A 22,382-nucleotide genomic window follows, 5' to 3' on the forward strand; every position below is an offset into this window, starting at 1 on the left:
TCCCAATATCTCTCTCAGTGCCGCTGTGCCCCAATATCTCTCTCAGTCCACTGTGCCCATATCTCTCTGTGCCCCTGTGCCCCAATATCTCTCTCAGTGCCGCTGTGCCCCAATATCTCTCTGTGCCCCTGTGCTCCAATATCTCTCTCAGTGCCCCTGTGCCCCAATATCTCTCTCAGTGCCCCTGTGCCCCAATATCTCTCTCAGTGCCCCTGTGCCCCAATATCTCTCAGTGCCCCTGTGCCCCAATATCTCTCAGTGCCCCTGTGCCCCAATATCTCTCTCAGTGCCGCTGTGCCCCAATATCTCTCTGTGCCCCTGTGCTCCAATATCTCTCTCAGTGCCCTGTGCCCCAATATCTCTCTCAGTGCCCCTGTGCCCCATATCTCTCTTCAGTGCCCCTGTGCCCCAATATCTCTCAGTGCCCCTGTGCCCCAATATCTCTCAGTGCCCCTGTGCCCCAATATCTCTCTCAGTGCCCCTGTGCCCCAATATCTCTCAGTGCCCCTGTGCCCTTACTCCTCACAATAAATTACCTCACAATCAACCTGGCAGCGGGCGTGGCTGCTGTAAGCAATGTGCCAGTTTCCCGCCCAGACCAATAAGGGCGGAGCACAACGCTGATTGACAGCTCAGCAAGGGGCGTGTCCGAATCCCCGCTAGATTATGGGCGCGTCCGTCATACGGCGTGCTGACGTCAGGCTGCGGGCGGGGTTTCCCGGCTGGGTGATGGCCGCTTCTGCCGGGTGAAGCAGCCGAGTGAGCAAAAAAAAAGAGCCCCCCCTGTGAGCTTGGCTCGGTGAGTACATCTGTGTGGTACCCTAGTACGGTGGGACGTATATTTGTGGGGTGCCAGTCAACTTCCGGTAGGACCTGCTGCTTCCGGTCGGAGAAGGGAAAACTTTTCTGTGCTGTCACCTTAACTGTAGCGGGGCCATGATTGCTGGTTTGTACTTGTGTAATGTTCCATGGCACAGCCCTTAAACTTTACCTCAGCGGCGCTCAGCGACCCTATATGTGTCTGTCTATATGTGGTCTGTCCGGGCTTCCGTCCAAATACACTCTCCATTGGCCCTAGTCCCTGCGTCTGACTGAGCCTGGGCTGCCCGGACTCATGTGAGTCATGTATGGGCTCTCTGTAATGTCAGCTCTCTTGTATATCATGTCCAGCCTGCTAGTGACACAAGGGATGCTGGGAGTTGGAGTCCCTGACACTGAACCATGTACCCTCTTAGTTGTCTGTGGCTGGGAGTTGTGATTGATATATTTGTCTTTCTCTTTCCCTACTTCCAGGCACTGAAAACCAGCCAGAGTCCTTCAAAACACTAAAAAAGGAAAAAAATCCACTACCTGATGAAACCAAGTGAATCAGGGACACGGCGAGCCACAGGAACCCCGTCCCGGCATACAGTAAAGCAAAAGAACCCCGGCCTTGAGCTTCCAGGGCTTGACAGGCAGCACTGTTGTACTATAAAAGTAACCAGCTTTACTGCACTGATGTAAAGCAGGGGAAACAAACCGAGCCTGAAATCGCATTCACTGACGTGAACACCTATTGGCTCAACACTAACGCAGGGGGAAGCAGCCAACACTCAACAATTGGATATAAGGAGGACATGAAATATATTCATTTAATTGGAATTAAAGGATAAATTAAGGATTACACAGTATTGGGTACAGGGTTTTCTGTGCGCTTTAAACAAAAAGATTATTGGAGGTGATTGTGCGGTTTTTTGGATCACAGCAGTTTGTTTGTAACTTAGTTATAGTTTGCTACACTACAGTAACAAAAATATACCTTTGGCTTTGTCCTGAAGAGAATTAACCCCGATTTAACCCTAATTTGGCACCGGTGTAAATCAGAACATCATCCGTCTCCCAGTGGATATCTCCCCGCAGAACGCTTTTATTAATGTTTGTATTCATCACATCCTGAGAAGGAAGAACTACAACACACTATCGGCACAATGAATCTGTCATTTGGGAAGGCACAATAGGGATTTGCCACTTATTTGGAATCTTTAGTAGGTTTTAGTATTTTTGTTTTTTTTTTTGACGTGCGAAGTAACTTTTTGATTATAAAATCTCCTCGGGAAGCACTTTTTGGACCTGTAGAACCGTAACGGGGGAATGGCATTGAACTGAACGAGTTGGAAACTATCTGGAAATTGAAGGTAAGGCGAGCCGTCAGTCGGCTATATATATCCAGTATATAGTGGTGTCACGATCCCAAGCGTAGAATAGAGCGTTCAGAGGTTCAGGATGCCTTCTGGAGTTCTAAGATAATAATAGGAAGTTAGGAGAACAAAGTTGTTATCCGTTTTAGGACCTGGGCCTCACAACATGAAGCAATAGGAATAGGTACCACCTAATTACAGAGAATCCCGTCTCTGATGGGCCAGTACTCCTTTTTAATCACACTCCACATTATGGAGCTGATTAAACACACGGAAAAATGCACCCAGTCTACTCCCTGAACCGACTATATCCGTCAGAGATAAATATATCCAAATACAAATTTACTGCCTAATTATACCCTGATCTGGGGCCTTAATGCAGTACTGAGGTTGGAATGTTCTGGGCTACAGAGGTTCTGGTGTGAAATACTAAATCACACCGAGGAATCTCTGGTATTACCCAGCATACATTGGCCTCTGTCTCCTAGGCGTTGTGGGAAACCCCACACTGTACGCTCATACTATCAGTATTTCCAGAGGTTACCCCCAAAAATTTCACACAATGTTGGGGGTCTTGCATAATGCTGCAATGCAGAATCTGTCACTTATAAACGCTGATGGGATACGATGAAAAATAAAAAGTTAAAATTAAAAAACACAGTAACGTATTGGGAAAGTCTGCCGGCTTTTTTTGGCCTTTATTATGTGGAACCTATGGGACTCTGTTTGGGTCACCATTTCAGACCTCGCCTTCTGCTGAATGTCGCCCTATAAATAGCTGAGCATTCCTCGGGTATTCCAGACACCCACCGAAGATCCGTATGGAGAAAGCCGGCAGCCTTCACAAGTCGATGCAGTTGATAAATACAAGTCTGTTTGTCCAGGACTTTGGCTGAGTTTGGTGTCTCTCCCCCCACTTTGTAAACATTGCAGTGTCCTTGAAGGGTCAGTCCCAACTGTGAGCAAAGTGACAGTTGCAGAGACATGTCTATTAGTTGCCATTGTTCTGTACATTCAAGGCCTTGCACCTCTCTGTGCTAAACATGTTGAACAGAGGGAAATGTCCTTAAGAGCTTTCAATCTGGACTAGGGACGCACCAAACCCATTTCTTCGGCCGAACCCCTGAATCCATGTTAAAGGATTCGGCCGAATACCGAATCTGAATCCTAATTAGGATAAGGGTTAAATGTCGAAAAATTTTACACTTCCATGTTTATTTGGCGGCATTAACCCTTCCAAATCCTAATTAGCAAATGCTAATTCGGATTCGGTTTGGCCAGGACCGTGGATTTGGCCGAATCAGCACCCTGCCAAAAAAGGCAGAATCCTGGCCAAACACTGAACCGAATCCTGGATTCGGTGCATCCCCTAATCTGGACAGAATCTGATACTACAGAGCAGTAGCCACAATAGCAACTGTATGGGAAGTTGAATATTGCTGGCCATACATGGGTTGATATAAGGGATGCACCAAATCCACTAATTTGGGATTCGGCTGAACCCCAAATACTTTGCGAAAGGTTCAGCCAAATACCGAACTGAATCTAAATCCTAAATTTTTTGACTTTCGTGCTTATGTGACAAAAAGTCACGCGATTTTAAGGATTTGTCCGAATCCGATTCGAATGCTGGATTTGGCGCATCCCTAGTTGATATTGCCTTTCGCTTCAGCCATACTTTTTTGATACTTGCATGGGATGACACCATTCTGAACTCATATATTTGGACCTGGCCATTTGTCAGCTGAGCTGGAAAATATATGGCAATGGCCACATTGGGCCTTAGGGTCCAGTCTTCTGCAATTGGACATGTGCAGGCCCCCCTAAAGGAGCAGTTTTTAGCTGTAGATTCAGCACCTTCAGTCAGAGTTGCCATCTTATCTACCCATGTATGGGGCAATTGATGGGCCTACCCCTCTGATATGTGGCCGAAAATCAGACCGGTTTAAAAATGATGTCAGAGCGGTGACCACATTGGCTTGTTAGTGTTGTCCTCGTTCGGATGGCCTTTATTCCTATTGGGCCAAACAATAGGATCAGTTCAATATCGGCCAATTGGTGGGCATATCGTGCCTTGCTGAACAAGCAGAGCTTTCAATGTATGGCCAACAATACTCATATTGGGATGGAAGGGGGGCGCCCTCCTTGGATTCCTGTTATTATTTTACCTTTATGGGGTTTAGGGCTTTTTTAGATTAGAGAGCGATAAGGTTGGTAATAAATATTTTATTGTGCAGCTACAGACATTTTCTTAATCAGTGTAGCTGGGTAATCCCAGGAGAAAACATTGTGCAATATATACGATAAGAGTTGGGCATATGATCTGTGCAAATGACAGTCCCCGGTATCTCTACTTGTTTACTATGTTGGGAGAGTGTTGTCTTGTACTCGCCATTTTCCAGGAAGTACATTGGACATTCAGTACGACCGGCAGTAAATAACCGTAGGCACATAACACACGAGGACTAGCGTTATTTCATCTATATTTAAATGTTTTGGGGAATTAACCCAGTCATTGGGTGTCGGGACATTCCCTGGAAAAGGCCAACTAAACCAAATAAAGAATTTGTCTCACTGAGCTTTTGGGCTGTACAGCGTTCTGTAGATTTCTAAAATATCTCCTGTTCACAGCACTGAGTCTTTAACGATGTTGCCAAAAATATCCAAAAGTGCTCAAAGCTTGGTGGGTAGCAGAGTCCGAATACTGAGAGACTGCAATTGGTTGGCTATATATGAGCTTTGATACTTAAAAGGACAGTATACACCTTTGCTATTAATGAACACAACAAATAAGATTTGTGATGTAGCCATGAGGGAAAAGGCACAGGTTACATAGCAGATACCAGATAAGCTTTGTAGAATACAATGGTGTATTATCTGTTATCTGCTATGTAACCTGTGCCTTTTCTTCTAGCAAACACCCCAGCTGTACCAGTGCAGGAATAGCTGCCCCCGGGGCTACACAGCGGGGTATTTATATAAACTATAGTAGGGTTTCTGTAGCAAACACCCCAGCTGTACCAGTGCAGGAATGGCTGCCCCCGGGGCTACACAGCGGGGTATTTATATAAACTATAGTAGGGTTTCTGTAGCAAACACCCCAGCTGTACCAGTGCAGGAATGGCTGCCCCCGGGGCTACACAGCGGGGTATTTATATAAACTATAGTAGGGTTTCTGTAGCAAACACCCCAGCTGTACCAGTGCAGGAACGGCTGCCCCCGGGGCTACACAGCGGGGTATTTATATAAACTATAGTAGGGTTTCTGTAGCAAACACCCCAGCTGTACCAGTGCAGGAATGGCTGCCCCCGGGGCTACACAGCGGGGTATTTATATAAACTATAGTAGGGTTTCAGTAGCAAACACCCCAGCTGTATCAGTGCAGGAATGGCTGCCCCCGGGGCTACACAGCGGGGTATTTATATAAACTATAGTAGGGTTTCTGTAGCAAACACTCCAGCTGTACCAGTGCAGGAATGGCTGCCCCCGGGGCTACACAGCGGGGTATTTATATAAACTATAGTAGGGTTTCTGTAGCAAACACCCCAGCTGTACCAGTGCAGGAATGGCTGCCCCCGGGGCTACACAGCGGGGTATTTATATAAACTATAGTAGGGTTTCTGTAGCAAACACCCCAGCTGTATCAGTGCAGGAATGGCTGCCCCCGGGGCTACACAGCGGGGTATTTATATAAACTATAGTAGGGTTTCTGTAGCAAACACCCCAGCTGTATCAGTGCAGGAATGGCTGCCCCCGGGGCTACACAGCGGGGTATTTATATAAACTATAGTAGGGTTTCTGTAGCAAACACCCCAGCTGTACCAGTGCAGGAACGGCTGCCCCCGGGGCTACACAGCGGGGTATTTATATAAACTATAGTAGGGTTTCTGTAGCATTTGTCCCAAATTAAGCAAAGTGCTGGTGGTGAGATTTGGGCGTAATTTGGGTGTAATTGCTTTAAATCCTCTCTAGGGTGTAGCCAGTACTTTACCATGCCAGGATGGCAGAACCAAACCAGTTCTGCTGCCTCTGAAATAGCCAAGGTTTTTATTAGGTACCCAGTCATCCTCTATTAAGTACAAGTTCCTCCAGGAATTGCTGAGCCAACCTGCAGCCTTTGGGGCCGTGACTCCCTGTTTGGGTTCCTCTCACACTCTGTGGAACATAGGGCTTAGCCACCCTGAGGCCCTAGGGGAGTGGAACGCGTGGGGACTGGGGCACTGGTTGTACAGACGTTATATTTAGCTGCTGATTTAAAGCTTTTGGGCAGCACCGTGAGTCACGGGGAGAAACGTACTGAGCGAGGGGGTCGGCAGCCGAAATTCCTGCTGGCACGATAGGAAATCAGTGGGCAGAGTAAGGGAAAGGGAGCTTGGCAGGAAGGGCTGTCGGCCCTAAACAGACACCGGTTTTGCATCTCATCACAGAAATGGCACTGGCAGAGCTGTTGTTTCCATTAACCCATTAACCTGCAGGGGTGGGGAGCCCCCTTCCATTATTTGTGCCAGATTTATATGTTTGGCTTAGGCTCAGCCAGCAAAGGACGAGCATTCACGCAAGGCATCAGCTGCTCACTCCCTGCCATGCACCCCGCTCTGCACCCTGCCATGCCAGATTTTCCTCATTCAGAGGTGCCGAAGTCTTGGCCATGCACGCAGCTGTCACATTATTACATGTGTATTTGAGCCCTGAGAACAATGTGTAATATTCAGTAAACATCCCAGTGGCACAGATCCTATCTGATACCCCCCCCCCCCCCATTGTAAGCAGCAGTCCTGCCCTGCTTTATGGCTGAGATTCTAGCTATCTGTATAACAGAGCATTCTGTCACAGTGGCACAGATCCTATCTGATACCCCCCCCCCCCCCCCCCCCCCCATTGTAAGCAGCAGTCCTGCCCTGCTTTATGGCTATAGATGTGTTTATAGCAGTTGGCCCTATGACTACCATACCATCACATGTAGAACACTTAGCAATTTCAGGCATTTTGCCTGCAGAATAATAGTAAATTATATCTAAAAAAAAATACCTCTGACCCTGGGGGGATTCATGGGATCTGTACTTAGTTCAATGCCCCCGGTTGCTAACAAACATAACTATATGGGGCGTTGATGTATCCTGCACGTAAGGACTTCCTTCCACGTGCCTCTCTGCCCTATGGGCCGGCAACCTGGGGGAAGTGGCCAAATGGCTAGCATGCCCCAGCTGGCCCTGACACACAGCCTGCTGATGGACAGCCGGGTATATATAGCTTAGGGGGGAGGAGAGGGGCACGGACATGCAGGGGGTGCCAGACTGGCAAGTGGGGGCCCTAATGCTCAGGGAAGCTCACAGACCAGTAATAAGGATATGAGGGAGGGGGGGGGGATCTCATCTCTTTCATCTCTAAGGATTTTTAAGCAGCCGGAACATTCCTGGGATTTTTGCATATCGGGGCGAGAATGGCAGCGGACCCTGCCTTGTGTGTGCGCTCTAATGCCGAGGGGAGGATGAGGATGGGAGTGCCGGCATAGACATATTTGTGCTGCACTGGGGGAATGAATAGTGTAATTATTATATCTATTCCTGTGCTGGCTTTATTGGCTGCCCATCAACATTCAGCCCAATGGATTCTGTAGGCTATGTGTGCGAGACACCCCCTTATCCCATCAGAGGGAGGCGTCACTGACCCTATAACTTATAGGCACCCTGTGTGTGAGACTCACCCCCTTATCCCATCAGAGGGAGAGGTCACTGACCCTATAACTTATAGGCACCCTGTGTGTGAGATACCCCCTTATCCCATCAGAGGGAGGGGTCACTGACCCTATAACTTATAGGCACCCTGTGTGTGAGATACCCCCTTATCCCATCAGAGGGAGGGGTCACTGACCCTATAACTTATAGGCACCCTGTGTGTGAGACTCACCCCCTTATCCCATCAGAGGGAGGGGTCACTGACCCTATAACTTATAGGCACCCTGTGTGTGAGACTCACCCCCTTATCCCATCAGAGGGAGGGGTCACTGACCCTATAACTTATAGGCACCCTGTGTGTGAGACTCACCCCCTTATCCCATCAGAGGGAGGGGTCACTGACCCTATAACTTATAGGCACCCTGTGTGTGAGACTCACCCCCTTATCCCATCAGAGGGAGAGGTCACTGACCCTATAACTTATAGGCACCCTGTGTGTGAGACTCACCCCCTTATCCCATCAGAGGGAGGGGTCACTGACCCTATAACTTATAGGCACCCTGTGTGTGAGACTCACCCCCTTATCCCATCAGAGGGAGGGGTCACTGACCCTATAACTTATAGGCACCCTGTGTGTGAGACTCACCCCCTTATCCCATCAGAGGGAGAGGTCACTGACCCTATAACTTATAGGCACCCTGTGTGTGAGACTCACCCCCTTATCCCATCAGAGGGAGGGGTCACTGACCCTATAACTTATAGGCACCCTGTGTGTGACACCCCCTTATCCCATAAGAGGGAGGGGCCACTGACCCTATAACTTATAGGCACCCTGTGTGTGAGACTCACCCCCTTATCCCATCAGAGGGAGGGGTCACTGACCCTATAACTTATAGGCACCCTGTGTGTGAGACTCACCCCCTTATCCCATAAGAGGGAGGGGCCACTGACCCTATAACTTATAGGCACCCTGTGTGTGAGACACCCCCTTATCCCATAAGAGGGAGGGGTCCCCGTCCTCGTGCCTATCCCCGTCCTCGTGCCTATCCCAGTCCCTGTCCTGGTGTCTATCCCATCCCCGTCCCTATCCCATCCCCGTCCCTATCCCATCCCAGTTTGCGGCTAGAGGTTAGGAATGTGCAGTGAGAGGGGCTGCTCCATACTGTGCCTACAGCAGCTGTGCCCCTTCTGAGACTTTTGTGACAAGTTATTTGGGGAATGACCCAGACTTTTCCCTCTCATGCCTGCTGCCCTGGCATAGTCCTGTTATGGAGGGGGTTCCCAACCGAGTGCTCACTCACCTGGCCAGTGCTAGTTCAGCTTTGTATCCCAGAGGCTTCTAGAGGTGTCAGAGGCACGATTAGGGAGTGTGCAACAGGATGCCAGAAGCAACTGATAATAACATTGGCCAGCAAAGCAGTGCTTAGCATTGCCGCCTAGGGTTTGATTCTGGCCAGGACGCTATCTACATGGGGTTAGAGTGGGGACTGGGGTTTGATTCTGGCCAGGGCACTATCTACATGGGGTTAGAGTGGGGACTGGGGTTTGATTCTGGCCAGGGCGCTATCTACGTTGGGTTCGAGTGGGGACTGGGGTTTGATTCATGCCAGGGCACTATCTACATGGGGTTCGAGTGGGGACTGGGGTTTGATTCATGCCAGGGCACTATCTACATGGGGTTAGAGTGGGGACTGGGGTTTGATTCTGGCCAGGGCACTATCTACATGGGGTTAGAGTGGGGACTGGGGGTTGATTCTGGCCAGGGCACTATCTACGTGGGGTTAGAGTGGGGACTGGGGTTTGATTCTGGCCAGGGCGCTATCTATGTTGGGTTAGAGTGGGGACTGGGGTTTGATTCATGCCAGGGCGCTATCTACATGGGGTTAGAGTGGGGACTGGGGGTTGATTCTGGCCAGGGCGCTATCTACATGGGGTTAGAGTGGGGACTGGGGTTTGATTCTGGCCAGGGCACTATCTACATGGGGTTAGAGTGGGGACTGGGGGTTGATTCTGGCCAGGGCACTATCTACATGGGGTTTGATTCTGGCCAGGGCACTATCTACATGGGGTTAGAGTGGGGACTGGGGGTTGATTCTGGCCAGGGCACTATCTACATGGGGTTAGAGTGGGGACTGGGGTTTGATTCTGGCCAGGGCACTATCTACATGGGGTTAGAGTGGGGACTGGGGTTTGATTCTGGCCAGGGCACTATCTACGTGGGGTTAGAGTGGGGACTGGGGTTTGATTCTGGCCAGGGCGCTATCTATGTTGGGTTCGAGTGGGGACTGGGGTTTGATTCATGCCAGGGCGCTATCTACATGGGGTTAGAGTGGGGACTGGGGGTTGATTCTGGCCAGGGCGCTATCTACATGGGGTTAGAGTGGGGACTGGGGGTTGATTCTGGCCAGGGCACTATCTACATGGGGTTAGAGTGGGGACTGGGGGTTGATTCTGGCCAGGGCACTATCTACATGGGGTTAGAGTGGGGACTGGGGGTTGATTCTGGCCAGGGCACTATCTACATGGGGTTTGATTCTGGCCAGGGCACTATCTACATGGGGTTAGAGTGGGGACTGGGGGTTGATTCTGGCCAGGGCACTATCTACATGGGGTTAGAGTGGGGACTGGGGTTTGATTCTGGCCAGGGCACTATCTACATGGGGTTAGAGTGGGGACTGGGGTTTGATTCTGGCCAGGGCACTATCTACATGGGGGTCTCACTGTAATGCTTAGGGTCATGCCTGGGAATTAGTGCTCGCAACATAGTTATATCAACACGGGAGCACTTACCGCTATTCATCCACGTGTGCTACTCGCGGACCAACTCCCAATGGCCCCAGAACTAAACAATCACATCCAGAAGAAGCGGAGCACGTGGTGAAAAAATAAAATACGTGGTGCTCCGCTTCTTCTGGATGTGACTGGGAATTAGTGCTCAATTAGAAATCCTGACACCCTGGGTTTATCTCTGTTCCTGTGAATGAATACAAATCGGGGATTGATTACAAATCCTGACTGATCTCTCGCTGTAAAATGTTACTCAGACAGTGTTTTTGCTTCTGGAGGTGCCAGTTTTGCTTTAATGGAATTCTTGCCCATATGACTCTTTGCCTCTCTTTCTAGATTTCTGCTCCGTCTCGTGTCGGAAGGTGAAGTCAAGCCAAGATGGCAGGAGCATCGGTGAAGGTGGCAGTCCGTGTCCGGCCATTTAATTCCCGGGAGATTGCGCATGATGCCAAGTGTGTCATCCAGATGCAGGGTAACACCACCTGTAAGTGGGCTCTGTAGCCTCTCTGGGGGGCACTACCTTCTGAATCCACACATATAGACTGCAGGAGGTATTAAAGAGGAACTCCACCAAAAAAAGTTTTTGGTTAATAAAAAAAGAATGTAATTTCAATTCTTCATGCTCAGTCTGCCGTGCTACAGTATTGTAAAAAATGACTTGGCATTGTGGGTAAAGAGTTAAAGGAGAAGGAAAGGCTAAGTCACTTGGGGGTGCCAAAATGTTAGGCACCCCCAAGTGACTTAGAGCGCCTACCTTGTACCCCGGGCTGGTGCCCCTGTACGGAGGGAACAGCACCAGCCCGGGGCACCTGTAGACACCGCTTCCTCCTTCCTTTGTGCGCTGCCGGCGAAATCCGCCGGCCGGCGCATGCGCAGTAGAGTGAAAAGCCGACTTTAATGTTTAAGTTCGGCTTTTCACTCTACTGCGCATGCGCGCGCAAGCGAGGAGGAAGGAGGAAGCGCCGGCAGCTACCCCGGGCTGGTGCTGTTCCCTCCGTACAGGGGCACCAGCCCGGGGTACAAGGTAGGCGTTCTAAGTCACTTGGGGGTGCCTAACATTTTGGCACCCCCAAGTGACTTAGCCTTTCCTTCTCCTTTAAAAGCCTTTTTTGGGTTCTGACTCAGGACACAATGTAGCAGAAATTTCGGAGCAGTTAGTTGCCCACGGTAACAGAGATCTTTAGCAGGCAACTAACTTGCTCCATATAAGAGTGGGGGTCAGTAGTAGGTACTGGGCTGGATAGGAGTGGGGGTCAGTAGTAGATACACAGGAGTGGATAGGAGTGGGGGTCAGTAGTAGATATGCAGGAGTGGATAGGAGTGGGGGTCAGTAGTAGATACGCAGGAGTGGATAGGAGTGGGGGTCAGTAGTAGATACGCAGGAGTGGATAGGAGTGGGGGTCAGTAGTAGATATGTAGGAGTGGATAGGAGTGGGGGTCATTAGTAGATATGTAGGAGTGGATAGGAGTGGGGGTCAGTAGTAGATACGCAGGAGTGGATAGGAGTGGGGGTCAGTAGTAGATACGCAGGAGTGGATAGGAGTGGGGGTCAGTAGTAGATACGCAGGAGTGGATAGGAGTGGGGGTCAGTAGTAGATACGCAGGAGTGGATAGGAGTGGGGGTCAGTAGTGGATATGCAGGAGTGGATAAGAGTGGGGGTCAGTAGTGGATATGCAGGAGTGGATAAGAGTGGGGGTCAGTAGTGGATATGCAGGAGTGGATAGGAGTGGGGGTCAGTAGTGGATATGCAGGAGTGGATAGGAGTGGGGGTCAGTAGTAGATACGCAGGAGTGGATAGGAGTGGGGGTCAGTAGTAGATATGCAGGAGTGGATAGGAAGTGGGGGTCAGTAGTGGATATGCAGGAGTGGATAGGGGGTCAGTAGTAGATATGGGCCAGTGGATAGCAGGAGTGGATAGGAGTGGGGGTCAGTAGTGGATATGCAGGAGTGGATAGGAGTGGGGCGTCAGTAGTGGATATGCAGGAGTGGATAGGAGTGGGGGTCAGTAGTGGATATGCAGGAGTGGATAGGAGTGGGGGTCAGTAGTAGATATGTAGGAGTGGATAGGAGTGGGGGTCAGTAGTGGATATGTAGGAGTGGATAGGAGTGGGGGTCAGTAGTAGATACGCAGGAGTGGATAGGAGTGGGGTCAGTAGTAGATATGTAGGAGTGGATAGGAGTGGGGGTCAGTAGTAGATACGCAGGAGTGGATAGGAGTGGGGGTCAGTAGTAGATTATGTAGGAGTGGATAGGAGTGGGGGTCAGTAGTGGATATGTAGGAGTGGATAGGAGTGGGGGGTCAGTAGTGGATATGCAGGAGTGGATAGGAGTGGGGGGTCAGTAGTGGATATGCAGGAGTGGATAGGAGTGGGGGTCAGTAGTGGATATGCAGAGTGGATAGGAGTGGGGGGTCAGTAGTAGATACGCCGGAGTGGATATGAGTGGGGGGTCAGTAGTAGATATGTAGGAGTGGGGGTCAGTAGTGGATATGTAGGAGTGGATAGGAGTGGGGGTCAGTAGTAGATACGCCGGAGTGGATATGAGTGGGGGTCAGTAGTAGATATGTAGGAGTGGGGGTCAGTAGTGGATATGTAGGAGTGGATAGGAGTGGGGGTCAGTAGTGGATATGCAGGAGTGGATAGGAGTGGGGGTCAGTAGTAGATACGCCGGAGTGGATATGAGTGGGGGTCAGTAGTAGATATGTAGGAGTGGGGGTCAGTAGTGGATATGTAGGAGTGGATAGGAGTGGGGGTCAGTAGTGGATATGCAGGAGTGGATAGGAGTGGGGGTCAGTAGTAGATACGCAGGAGTGGATAGGAGTGGGGGTCAGTAGTAGATACGCAGGAGTGGATAGGAGTGGGGGTCAGTAGTAGATACGCAGGAGTGGATAGGAGTGGGGGTCAGTAGTAGATACGCAGGAGTGGATAGGAGTGGGGGTCAGTAGTAGATACGCAGGAGTGGATAGGAGTGGGGTCAGTAGTAGATACGCAGGAGTGGATAGGAGTGGGGGTCAGTAGTGGATATGTAGGAGTGGATAGGAGTGGGGGTCAGTAGTGGATATGCAGGAGTGGATAGGAGTGGGGGTCAGTAGTGGATATGCAGGAGTGGATAGGAGTGGGGGTCAGTAGTGGATATGCAGGAGTGGATAGGAGTGGGGGTCAGTAGTAGATACGCCGGAGTGGATATGAGTGGGGGTCAGTAGTAGATATGTAGGAGTGGGGGTCAGTAGTGGATATGTAGGAGTGGATAGGAGTGGGGGTCAGTAGTGGATATGCAGGAGTGGATAGGAGTGGGGGTCAGTAGTAGATACGCAGGAGTGGATAGGAGTGGGGGTCAGTAGTAGATACGCAGGAGTGGATAGGAGTGGGGGTCAGTAGTAGATACGCAGGAGTGGATAGGAGTGGGGGTCAGTAGTAGATACGCAGGAGTGGATAGGAGTGGGGGTCAGTAGTAGATACGCAGGAGTGGATAGGAGTGGGGGTCAGTAGTAGATACGCAGGAGTGGATAGGAGTGGGGGTCAGTAGTAGATACGCAGGAGTGGATAGGAGTGGGGTCAGTAGTAGATACGCAGGAGTGGATATGACAAGGAAACAAATCAGGAAATGCTTTAGGAACATGTCCAGCTTGGAATGGAGAGGGGGGCTAGAAATATTGAGCTCGGGAAGGAAGCAGGAAGTGGAAGTGGCTAAAGCTGGGAGTGGGGGGGGAGTGACTGAAGATAGGAAAATAGAAAGGCAACAACTCGTTACAGAAAGGGGGGTACATACATAGAACAGCCTTCCTGTGGGGGTGCTGGGGGCTAACTCAGTAAGCGTTACACATGCATTGGGTAGATGTAAATACAGAGATTAAATACATTGTGTATATATTCCATTTATTGCTCTGTGTTGGCCCTTACTATGCATGATCTTACTAACTCATTGCCAGCGTGTACATGTCTTGGTTACCAGCACTGTACTTAAAGACTCAGCCTGATATTCTGTGTTTTTCAGGTATTTCCAACCCCAAGCAGCCCAAAGATTCTGCCAAGAACTTCACCTTTGATTATTCTTATTGGTCACACACTACGGTGAGTTTGCACGTCCGTGTTGTCGCTAATAAGCCCCACCCCTGGGGTTTCAGGGCTGCACATTGCTTTTCCCAAGCCGATTAAACTGACGGTACTTTGGTACCATCTCCACCTTTTCAGGCTGAAGACCCAAACTTTGCCTCCCAGTGCCAGGTGTACAAAGATATTGGAGAGGAGATGCTGCTGCACGCGTTTGAAGGATATAATGTCTGTATATTCGCCTACGGACAGACCGGATCTGGGAAATCCTACACCATGATGGGCAAACCTGAATCTGAGCAGCATGGCATCATCCCGCAGGTACTGACTGAGCTTTCAGAAGGAGCCAGTGTTACACATTAGAACTGCTTTCAGCTAACCTGTTGTTTCTCCTACTCCCATGTAACTGGAGGAGTCCCAAGCCGGACTTGGATTTCTTACTATTGAGTGCTATTCTGATACTTACTGGGAGCTGCTATCTTGCTCCCTTCCCATTGTTCTGCTGATCGGCTGCTGGGGGTGAGGGGGGATATCACTCCAACTTGCAGCACAGCAGTAAAGTGTGCCTGAGTCTGAGCTTTCAGAAGGAGCCAGCGCTACACATTAGAACTGCTTTCAACTAACCTATTGTTTCTCCTACTCCCATGTAACTGGAGGAGTCCCAAGCCGGACTTGGATTTCTTACTATTGAGTTTTATTCTGATACCTACTGGGAGCTGCTATATTGCTGCCTTCCCATTGTTCTGCTGATTGGCTGCTGTTGGGGAGGGGGGGTATCACTCCAACTCCAGGCTGTTTCCCTGGCTCGGCCTTAAAATGGAACCATTGTGTCCGTGGTTTGAAACTAATACCTTTATTTTATCGTTACCAGTTATGTGAAGATTTATTTGCCCGCGTATCTGCAAACAGGAGCCCAGACCTGTCCTGTTCGGTGGAGGTAAGAACTAGGAATTATACCCCCAGTGCCTTCCCAGAACTGTAAACTCCCCCACCTCCTGACTATGTATCTCATGTGTGGTCTGTGTAGGTGAGTTATATGGAAATCTACTGTGAGCGAGTGCGAGACCTGCTGAACCCCAAGAGTAAAGGGAACCTGCGTGTGCGGGAGCACCCTATCATGGGCCCTTACGTGGAGGATCTCTCTAAATTAGCCGTCACCTCCTACCACGACATAGCTGACTTGATGGATTGTGGGAATAAAGCCAGGTAAGGGGGAAAGCCCACCTCCCACAGCGACACATAGCGGCGCCAATGTGGCCTTTACATTTCTCTAACTCCATTGGCGCTTTTATTTCTGCCCAGGACAGTGGCGGCTACCAACATGAACGAGACCAGCAGCCGCTCACACGCAGTCTTCACCATTGTGTTCACTCAGAAGCGGCACGACGAGATGACTAACTTGGACACTGAAAAGGTAAGTGGAATTTCAGTAGCCATACATGGCTACCGATTTGAACAATGAGCCCTCCCGACTGACGTCTGGCCTGATATCAACCAGATTTCGATTGGGCAGATTTGATTTTTCCATTGGAGCCAATGCGGTCCCCGATCCGACGGAAAAATCAAACCTGCCCAACCGATCTGGCCGTTCTCAGGACTGCTCTGAGCTCTTGAACTGACAGCGCCTATACCCGCTGTTCTAATTCAATCCGAATTAGCTCGATATCACCCACCCGTAGGTGGGGATATCGGGAGAAGATACACTCCCCCCATTTAACGTGGTGCCCCAGAAGCCATGGGTGGATGGGTGCTGTGGCTAAAGGTGGCCATACACGGTAAGATCCACTCACTTAGGTTTACCTTTAAGTTAACATTTAGGGTGAAGACACACAGGGGCGATTAGTTGCCGCGACTTTGTCGACACAATACTCAATCCTCTATGGTGAAAGGTCGCCACGATTAGCTGCAGCGACTTGCTTTAGCTAAAAGTAGCGGCAACTAATCGATCTGTGTGTTTTTGCACTTAGTATGTTACAGAATGAAAAGCTGCTTCGAATTGGCCAATTAGTCTTCATTATGTATAGTTTGTTAATTATTTGCCTTTTTCTTCCGACTCTTTTCAGCTTTCAAATGGGGGTCACTGACCCCAGCAGCCAAATACTGTTGCTCTGTGAGGCTCCAGTTTTATTGTTACTTTTTATCCCTTATTTTTTAACTTAGGTCCTCTCCTATTCATACATCAGTCTCTCATCAAACCACTCCCTGGTTGCTAAGGTCATTTGTTTCCTAGTGACCAGATAGCTGTTGAAACACCAAACTGGAGAGATGCTGAACTATTATTGAAATTACTAAAAAAAAAAAAAAAAAATTTATAAACGATAAAAAATGAGGACCAATTGCGGGGAGTGCCCATAGCAGCAGACAGGTCCTTCAGCCCATGAATGGCCCTTGTACTAGGTAGTACCAGGTTAAACCAGCAGTTACTACAGCCTGCGATTCTAAAGAGGCTCATAACCACCATTGTCTCATTTCTGTTAATGTCTCTTTTGCCAAGGTCAGTAAAATCAGCCTGGTGGATCTGGCTGGGAGTGAGAGAGCCGATTCCACGGGGGCCAAAGGAACCAGACTGAAGGTAAATGGGTCAATTCCCAGCCACATCTGGGTAGGGGGTTCTACCTGTTGCCTTTCCCTGCAGGCTGTGCTGGATGGCAGCCCCCTAAGCACATTTATTTCTCTTCTGCGCAGGAAGGAGCAAACATAAACAAGTCTCTAACGACGCTTGGAAAAGTAATTTCTGCTTTGGCTGAGATGGTAAGCTCTTAGACTCATTAATTCTTCCATCCATGGGTACTGGGTTCTTCTGCAGTCTGATATGGACTGGTGATGTGGTCATGTACCATATGGATATAGTGCGATATAATGTGTATTGGGTGCTTCTCTGTTTGCAACAGTGACATGGACACATATCTCTTGGATACAGTCCCATTTCATCGCATATTTCCACATAGCTGGCTTAGTTACCCTTTGCATGAAATGTGTATTTACAGCCTGAAGAGAGGCAAAAACATTCATGTGTGAATTCTAAAGGTGGCCATACACGCTAAGATCCACTTGCTTGGTGAGGTCTCCAAGGGAGTGGACATCAGGCTTCAATCGCTCAATCATTTGGCCCTTGGGCTGAACGGTCAACGTTGGTTCATGGTCCCCGATCCAATGATCAAATCATATCTGCCCCATCAAGGTCTGCCCGATATCAGGCCAGATGTTGTTCATGCCCATACACGGGCAGATAAGCTGTTGAATCGGTCTAAAGGACCTATATCTGCAGCTAGAATCGGCCCGTGTATGGGCACCTTCCCATATGGGCACCCTCCCCAATGTTACATTGCTTGCTAATCAGCAGGAAAGGCTGAACCCAGTAGTTCTGGTGGGTCAGGCACTGATTAAGGGAGACACAGCTGGTTATATTCACTTAGCCTTCCTTCCCAAATAAGCACAAACTCAAGTTCTTCTGTTTTCTCTCTCTAACGCTGCCTTTATTCTCCTATTGGACTGCCCCTTAGCTTCCTTAATGTAAGTATTCTTTCCGCCTCCTGGGGGTTTCAGGGGGGGGGGTAGGGAGATGGAAAACCGTATCTGTGTTCTTTTTTTTTTTTGCTAAACTGTCCAATTTTATTTTTTTTTCCAGCAAAACAAGAAGAAAAAATCAGATTTTATCCCCTACCGAGATTCTGCCCTAACCTGGCTGCTGAAAGAGAATTTAGGTGGGCTTCAGAATAGACACAGCTAAGTGAAGGCATGGGTTAACTGTGCAGGGGTTAAATGCGTGTGTTTGTATTGCAGGGGGAAACTCTCGCACCGCCATGATTGCAGCTCTCAGCCCGGCCGATATCAACTATGAGGAGACTCTGAGCACACTCAGGTAGGGAGATATACATGTACATCAGGCAATGTTAGTGCATCCCCTACACCTGCCTGCCCCCTTTATATGCCCCCCCCATCCCTTTGCTGCCAGCAGTGTCACTGCCCCTTTCTCCCATTTCTACATTCTTTCTTGTACTCCCTGCAGCTATGTCTGCCTGGTCTTGTACCACATTCCTTCTGCCCGCACATCCAACCACTGACACTTGTGATCTCCCCTGACCTGTTTATTGCCTACAGGGCTTGCACTCCTCAGTACATGAACTTTACACTTGCATGTTGCCTGTCTCTGAGCAAAGCCAGGAACATGTCTATCTGTAGAATAGCGCTGGCTCCTTCTGAAAGCTCAGACTCAGACACTTTACTGCCTTGCTGCAAGTTGGAGTGGTAACTCACCCCTGGAAGCCAATCAGCAGAACAATGGGAAGGGAGCAAGATAGCAGCTCCCAGTAGGTATCAGAATAGCACTCAATAGTAAGAAATCCAAGTCCGGCTTGGGACTCCTCCAGTTACATGGGAGTAGGAGAAACAATAGGTTAGCTAAAAGCAGTTCTAATGTGTAGCACTGGCTCCTTCTAAAAGCTCAGACTCAGGCACACTTTACTGCTGCGCTGCAAGTTGGAGTGATATTCCCCCCCCTCCCCCAGCAGCCGATCAGCAGAACAATGGGAAGGGAGCAAGATAGCAGCTCCCAGTAGGTATCCGAATAGCACTCAATAGTAAGAGAATCCAAGTCCGGCTTGGGACTCCTCCAGTTACATGGGAGTAGAAGAAACAATAGGTTAGCTGAAAGCAGTTCTAATGTGTAGCGCTGGCTGAAAGCTCAGACTCAGGCACACTTTACTGCTGCGCTGCAAGTTGGAGTGATATCCTCCCCCTCCCCCAGCAGCCGATCAGCAGAACAATGGGAAGGGAGCAAGATAACAGCTCCCAGTAGGTATCCGAATAGCACTCAATAGTAAGAAATCCAAGTCCGGCTTGGGACTCCTCCAGTTACATGGGAGTAGGAGAAACAATAGGTTAGCTGAAAGCAGTTCTAATGTGTAGCGCTGGCTGAAAGCTCAGACTCGGGCACAAGGCACTGAGATGGCGCCTACACACCAATATTACAGCTACAAATACATTTGTTGGTTCAAGAATAAAAGGTTAAATGGCAGAGGGAATTATTTGCTGTGTAACAGTGTCATTTAGAAATAAAAAGTGCCCCATAAATATCATGGAGATGTACCTTTAAAATAAAAATTCTGCAGTGCAGTTTCACTGCCGCACACAAAGTTAAAAAAAAAAGTTTTACTCATCAGTCACTGAACTGTAATTCCCAACATCCCTTGTTCTCTCTGTCTTTGTGTTTATGTGCATCTCATTGCTTCACTGCAGATACGCAGACCGTGCCAAGCAGATCAAGTGCAATGCTGTCATCAATGAAGACCCCAACGCCCGGCTGATCCGCGAGCTGAAGGAAGAAGTGGCCAGACTGAGGCAGCTGCTGTACAGCCAGGGCCTGGAAGGTAAGAGCTGAGGGGCAGGAGGTTAAGGGGTGAAGACACACAGTAGTAGCAGCTACTTGCCACGGCTACTAAACGCTAGAAAATTCCCTGCCGTTACTGAGAATTGCCCCTGCTAAACACACGTAAAGACAATTATCAGTAAAGTATCAGCATTGTCTGTTTTAGTAGCTGCTACTAGTAGCTCTGTGTGTCTTCACCCTAAGGGGTTGTGAGCAGTACAAGGCAATGAAGGCTCTGATAGTAGGGAATGGCCTAAGGTATATCACTACTGCAGCCTTGGGGGGGGAGCATGGGTTTTGTTGCCTATGGAACAATGATTGCTCAGTGTGACTAATGGCAAAGGCCAAAAGATTGGTAAAAATTGGTTAGAAAAGAGAAAACTTAAATCTCGCTCTTTCCTTGGTAACTCACTCTGTTTTCCTATTACAGATATTGTAATAGATGACAGTGCTTCTGCCCCTCATCCTCCAAGCCCCGCCGCCGCACCCGTTTCTCCCCCACCCTTACCAGGATCCCTCGCTCCTCTTGCTTCCCCCACCCAGAACGGGCAGTCGGAGCCATTCCCGGAGGGGGAGGACGCCGCCGAGATTTGCACAGAGGAAGCCATGGAGAGGCTACAGGAAACTGAGAAGATCATCGCTGAGCTCAACGAGACCTGGGAGGAAAAGCTGCGCAAAACGGAAGCCCTCAGGACGGAGAGGTGGGTAATGGGGTAAATTGGGAAGGCCAATAGAAATGTGGGACAGGGCTAGGGTGTCATCTCAGCGACTCGCTGTGATTGGTCTAGCAGCTGAATCCTATTGCTTGTCCTGCCATTGGATGCAGTGCAGCTATTGGATGCTACATTGCTCCCTGGCTGCACTCGGTCCCCTTTAGTGAAATCTCTCGACTCCTGACCAGAACCTGCTAGAAATGTATGGTTTATCTGCCCGCTCTGGGTCTCCTCATCCCCAGCAGCATTGACTGCCTCTCTAGGAATGTGGCCACTTACAAACAAGCTGCTCCACATACCAGAAGTGACCAGAATAATTCAGCACAAGTACAAACACCTTTCCCTTCCCCTGGGGGCAGATCAGCAAGACTGCAGCCCCCCCATTGGGAGCAGATGTGTGGTTTTTGTATCACACTGTGACTTTTTCAACCTTTTGTTGCCCTTTTTTGAAAATGTGTTACTGGCATCAAATCCAAATGAGCTACAGTAGTGGTAAATCACCCCACTCTCTTCTCATTTTACACTTTTTTTTTTAATTTTTGGGGGGGTTATAATAAACCACACATATTAATGAGCCAAAGTTTGGCAAAAATTGTGGGATTTATTGTTAAACGCTGACGATTTGTGTTGTTTTAGGGAAGCTCTCTTGGCAGAGATGGGAGTAGCTGTGAGAGAAGATGGTGGCACCGTGGGAGTTTTCTCACCAAAAAAGGTGTGTAATAAGGAAAATGGGCGCTGGCAGATTTCAGGGCAAGATGAGAGATTTCCAGTGACTTTCTTTTCTTTTTTTTCTCCACCAACAGATCCCTCACTTGGTGAATCTAAATGAAGATCCTCTGATGTCCGAGTGCCTGTTGTATCACATCAAGGAGGGAATCACACGGTACCGTCTCCCATTGGGCTTCCTGCTTGTCCTTTGCCCTCTCCTTTTTCCTCTCTGACATATCTTGAAGGCTAACCTGTCCAGGGGGGGCAGATTTAACAGGATCCTGTTATTTAAGGGGATGTCCAACCTCAGGGCCACCATTAGGGAAGAAAAAGAGGGGTTACTGTTGTGCTGGGCCCCCATGCAAATCTGCTTTGGAAGGGTCCCGGCCTCATTGCAAAGGTTACACCATAAGGTTACATTGAAACTTCTGCAAAAGTTGCCTGGAAACTGACATGACTTGTTCACCTTTGATTACGTTTAATACGATTTAGAGAGTGATATTCTGAGACAATTTGCAATTGGTCTTCATTTTTTATTGTTTGTAGATTTTTAGTTATTTTATTTTCAGTCCAGGAGCTCACCGGTCTGGAGTTTCAGCGGCTGTTTGGTTGCTAGGGTCTAAGTTAGGGTCAGAAAGTGGTTTGGATGAGAGACTGGTATATAAATAGAAGAGGGGATAACTAGAAGAGAAAGTTACAAAAAGTAACAATTACTATAGAACTGGAGCTTCACAGAGCAATAGTTTTTCGCTGCCGGGGTCAGTGAAAGCTGCAAAGAAAAAGGCAAATAATTCAAAAACTATAACAAATAAATAATGAAGACCAGTTGAAATGTTGCTTAGAATTAGCCATTCTATAACATACTAAAAGTTAACTCAACCCCTTTAAGAAACTTATAAGTTTC

General features: G+C 48.9%; 1 protein-coding gene across 2 annotated transcripts in view; it reads left to right on the plus strand.

Moving 5' to 3' along the window:
* The first annotated feature begins 698 nt into the window (after positions 1–698).
* Positions 699–22,382, plus strand: part of kif1c (kinesin family member 1C) — a 28,803-nt gene continuing 7,119 nt past the window's right edge. Inside the window, exons 1-16 of one of the 2 annotated variants that reach the window (XM_031899587.1) lie at positions 699–799; positions 1,294–2,174; positions 10,976–11,123; positions 14,634–14,710; positions 14,831–15,010; positions 15,561–15,626; positions 15,717–15,895; positions 15,992–16,103; positions 17,184–17,261; positions 17,375–17,440; positions 18,318–18,393; positions 18,473–18,551; positions 19,928–20,058; positions 20,488–20,758; positions 21,407–21,482; positions 21,574–21,653. In XM_031899587.1, the coding sequence (XP_031755447.1) occupies positions 11,018–11,123; positions 14,634–14,710; positions 14,831–15,010; positions 15,561–15,626; positions 15,717–15,895; positions 15,992–16,103; positions 17,184–17,261; positions 17,375–17,440; positions 18,318–18,393; positions 18,473–18,551; positions 19,928–20,058; positions 20,488–20,758; positions 21,407–21,482; positions 21,574–21,653 (1,577 nt within the window). In that variant the 5' untranslated portion in view covers positions 699–799; positions 1,294–2,174; positions 10,976–11,017. Of the gene's footprint in view, positions 800–854; positions 947–1,293; positions 2,175–10,975; positions 11,124–14,633; positions 14,711–14,830; positions 15,011–15,560; positions 15,627–15,716; positions 15,896–15,991; positions 16,104–17,183; positions 17,262–17,374; positions 17,441–18,317; positions 18,394–18,472; positions 18,552–19,927; positions 20,059–20,487; positions 20,759–21,406; positions 21,483–21,573; positions 21,654–22,382 lie in introns of those variants that run through there. The other variant, XM_031899588.1, reaches the window with a different exon arrangement.

Source organism: Xenopus tropicalis, chromosome 3, assembly GCF_000004195.4.
Source record: "Xenopus tropicalis strain Nigerian chromosome 3, UCB_Xtro_10.0, whole genome shotgun sequence".
Classification (NCBI taxonomy): domain Eukaryota; kingdom Metazoa; phylum Chordata; class Amphibia; order Anura; family Pipidae; genus Xenopus; species Xenopus tropicalis.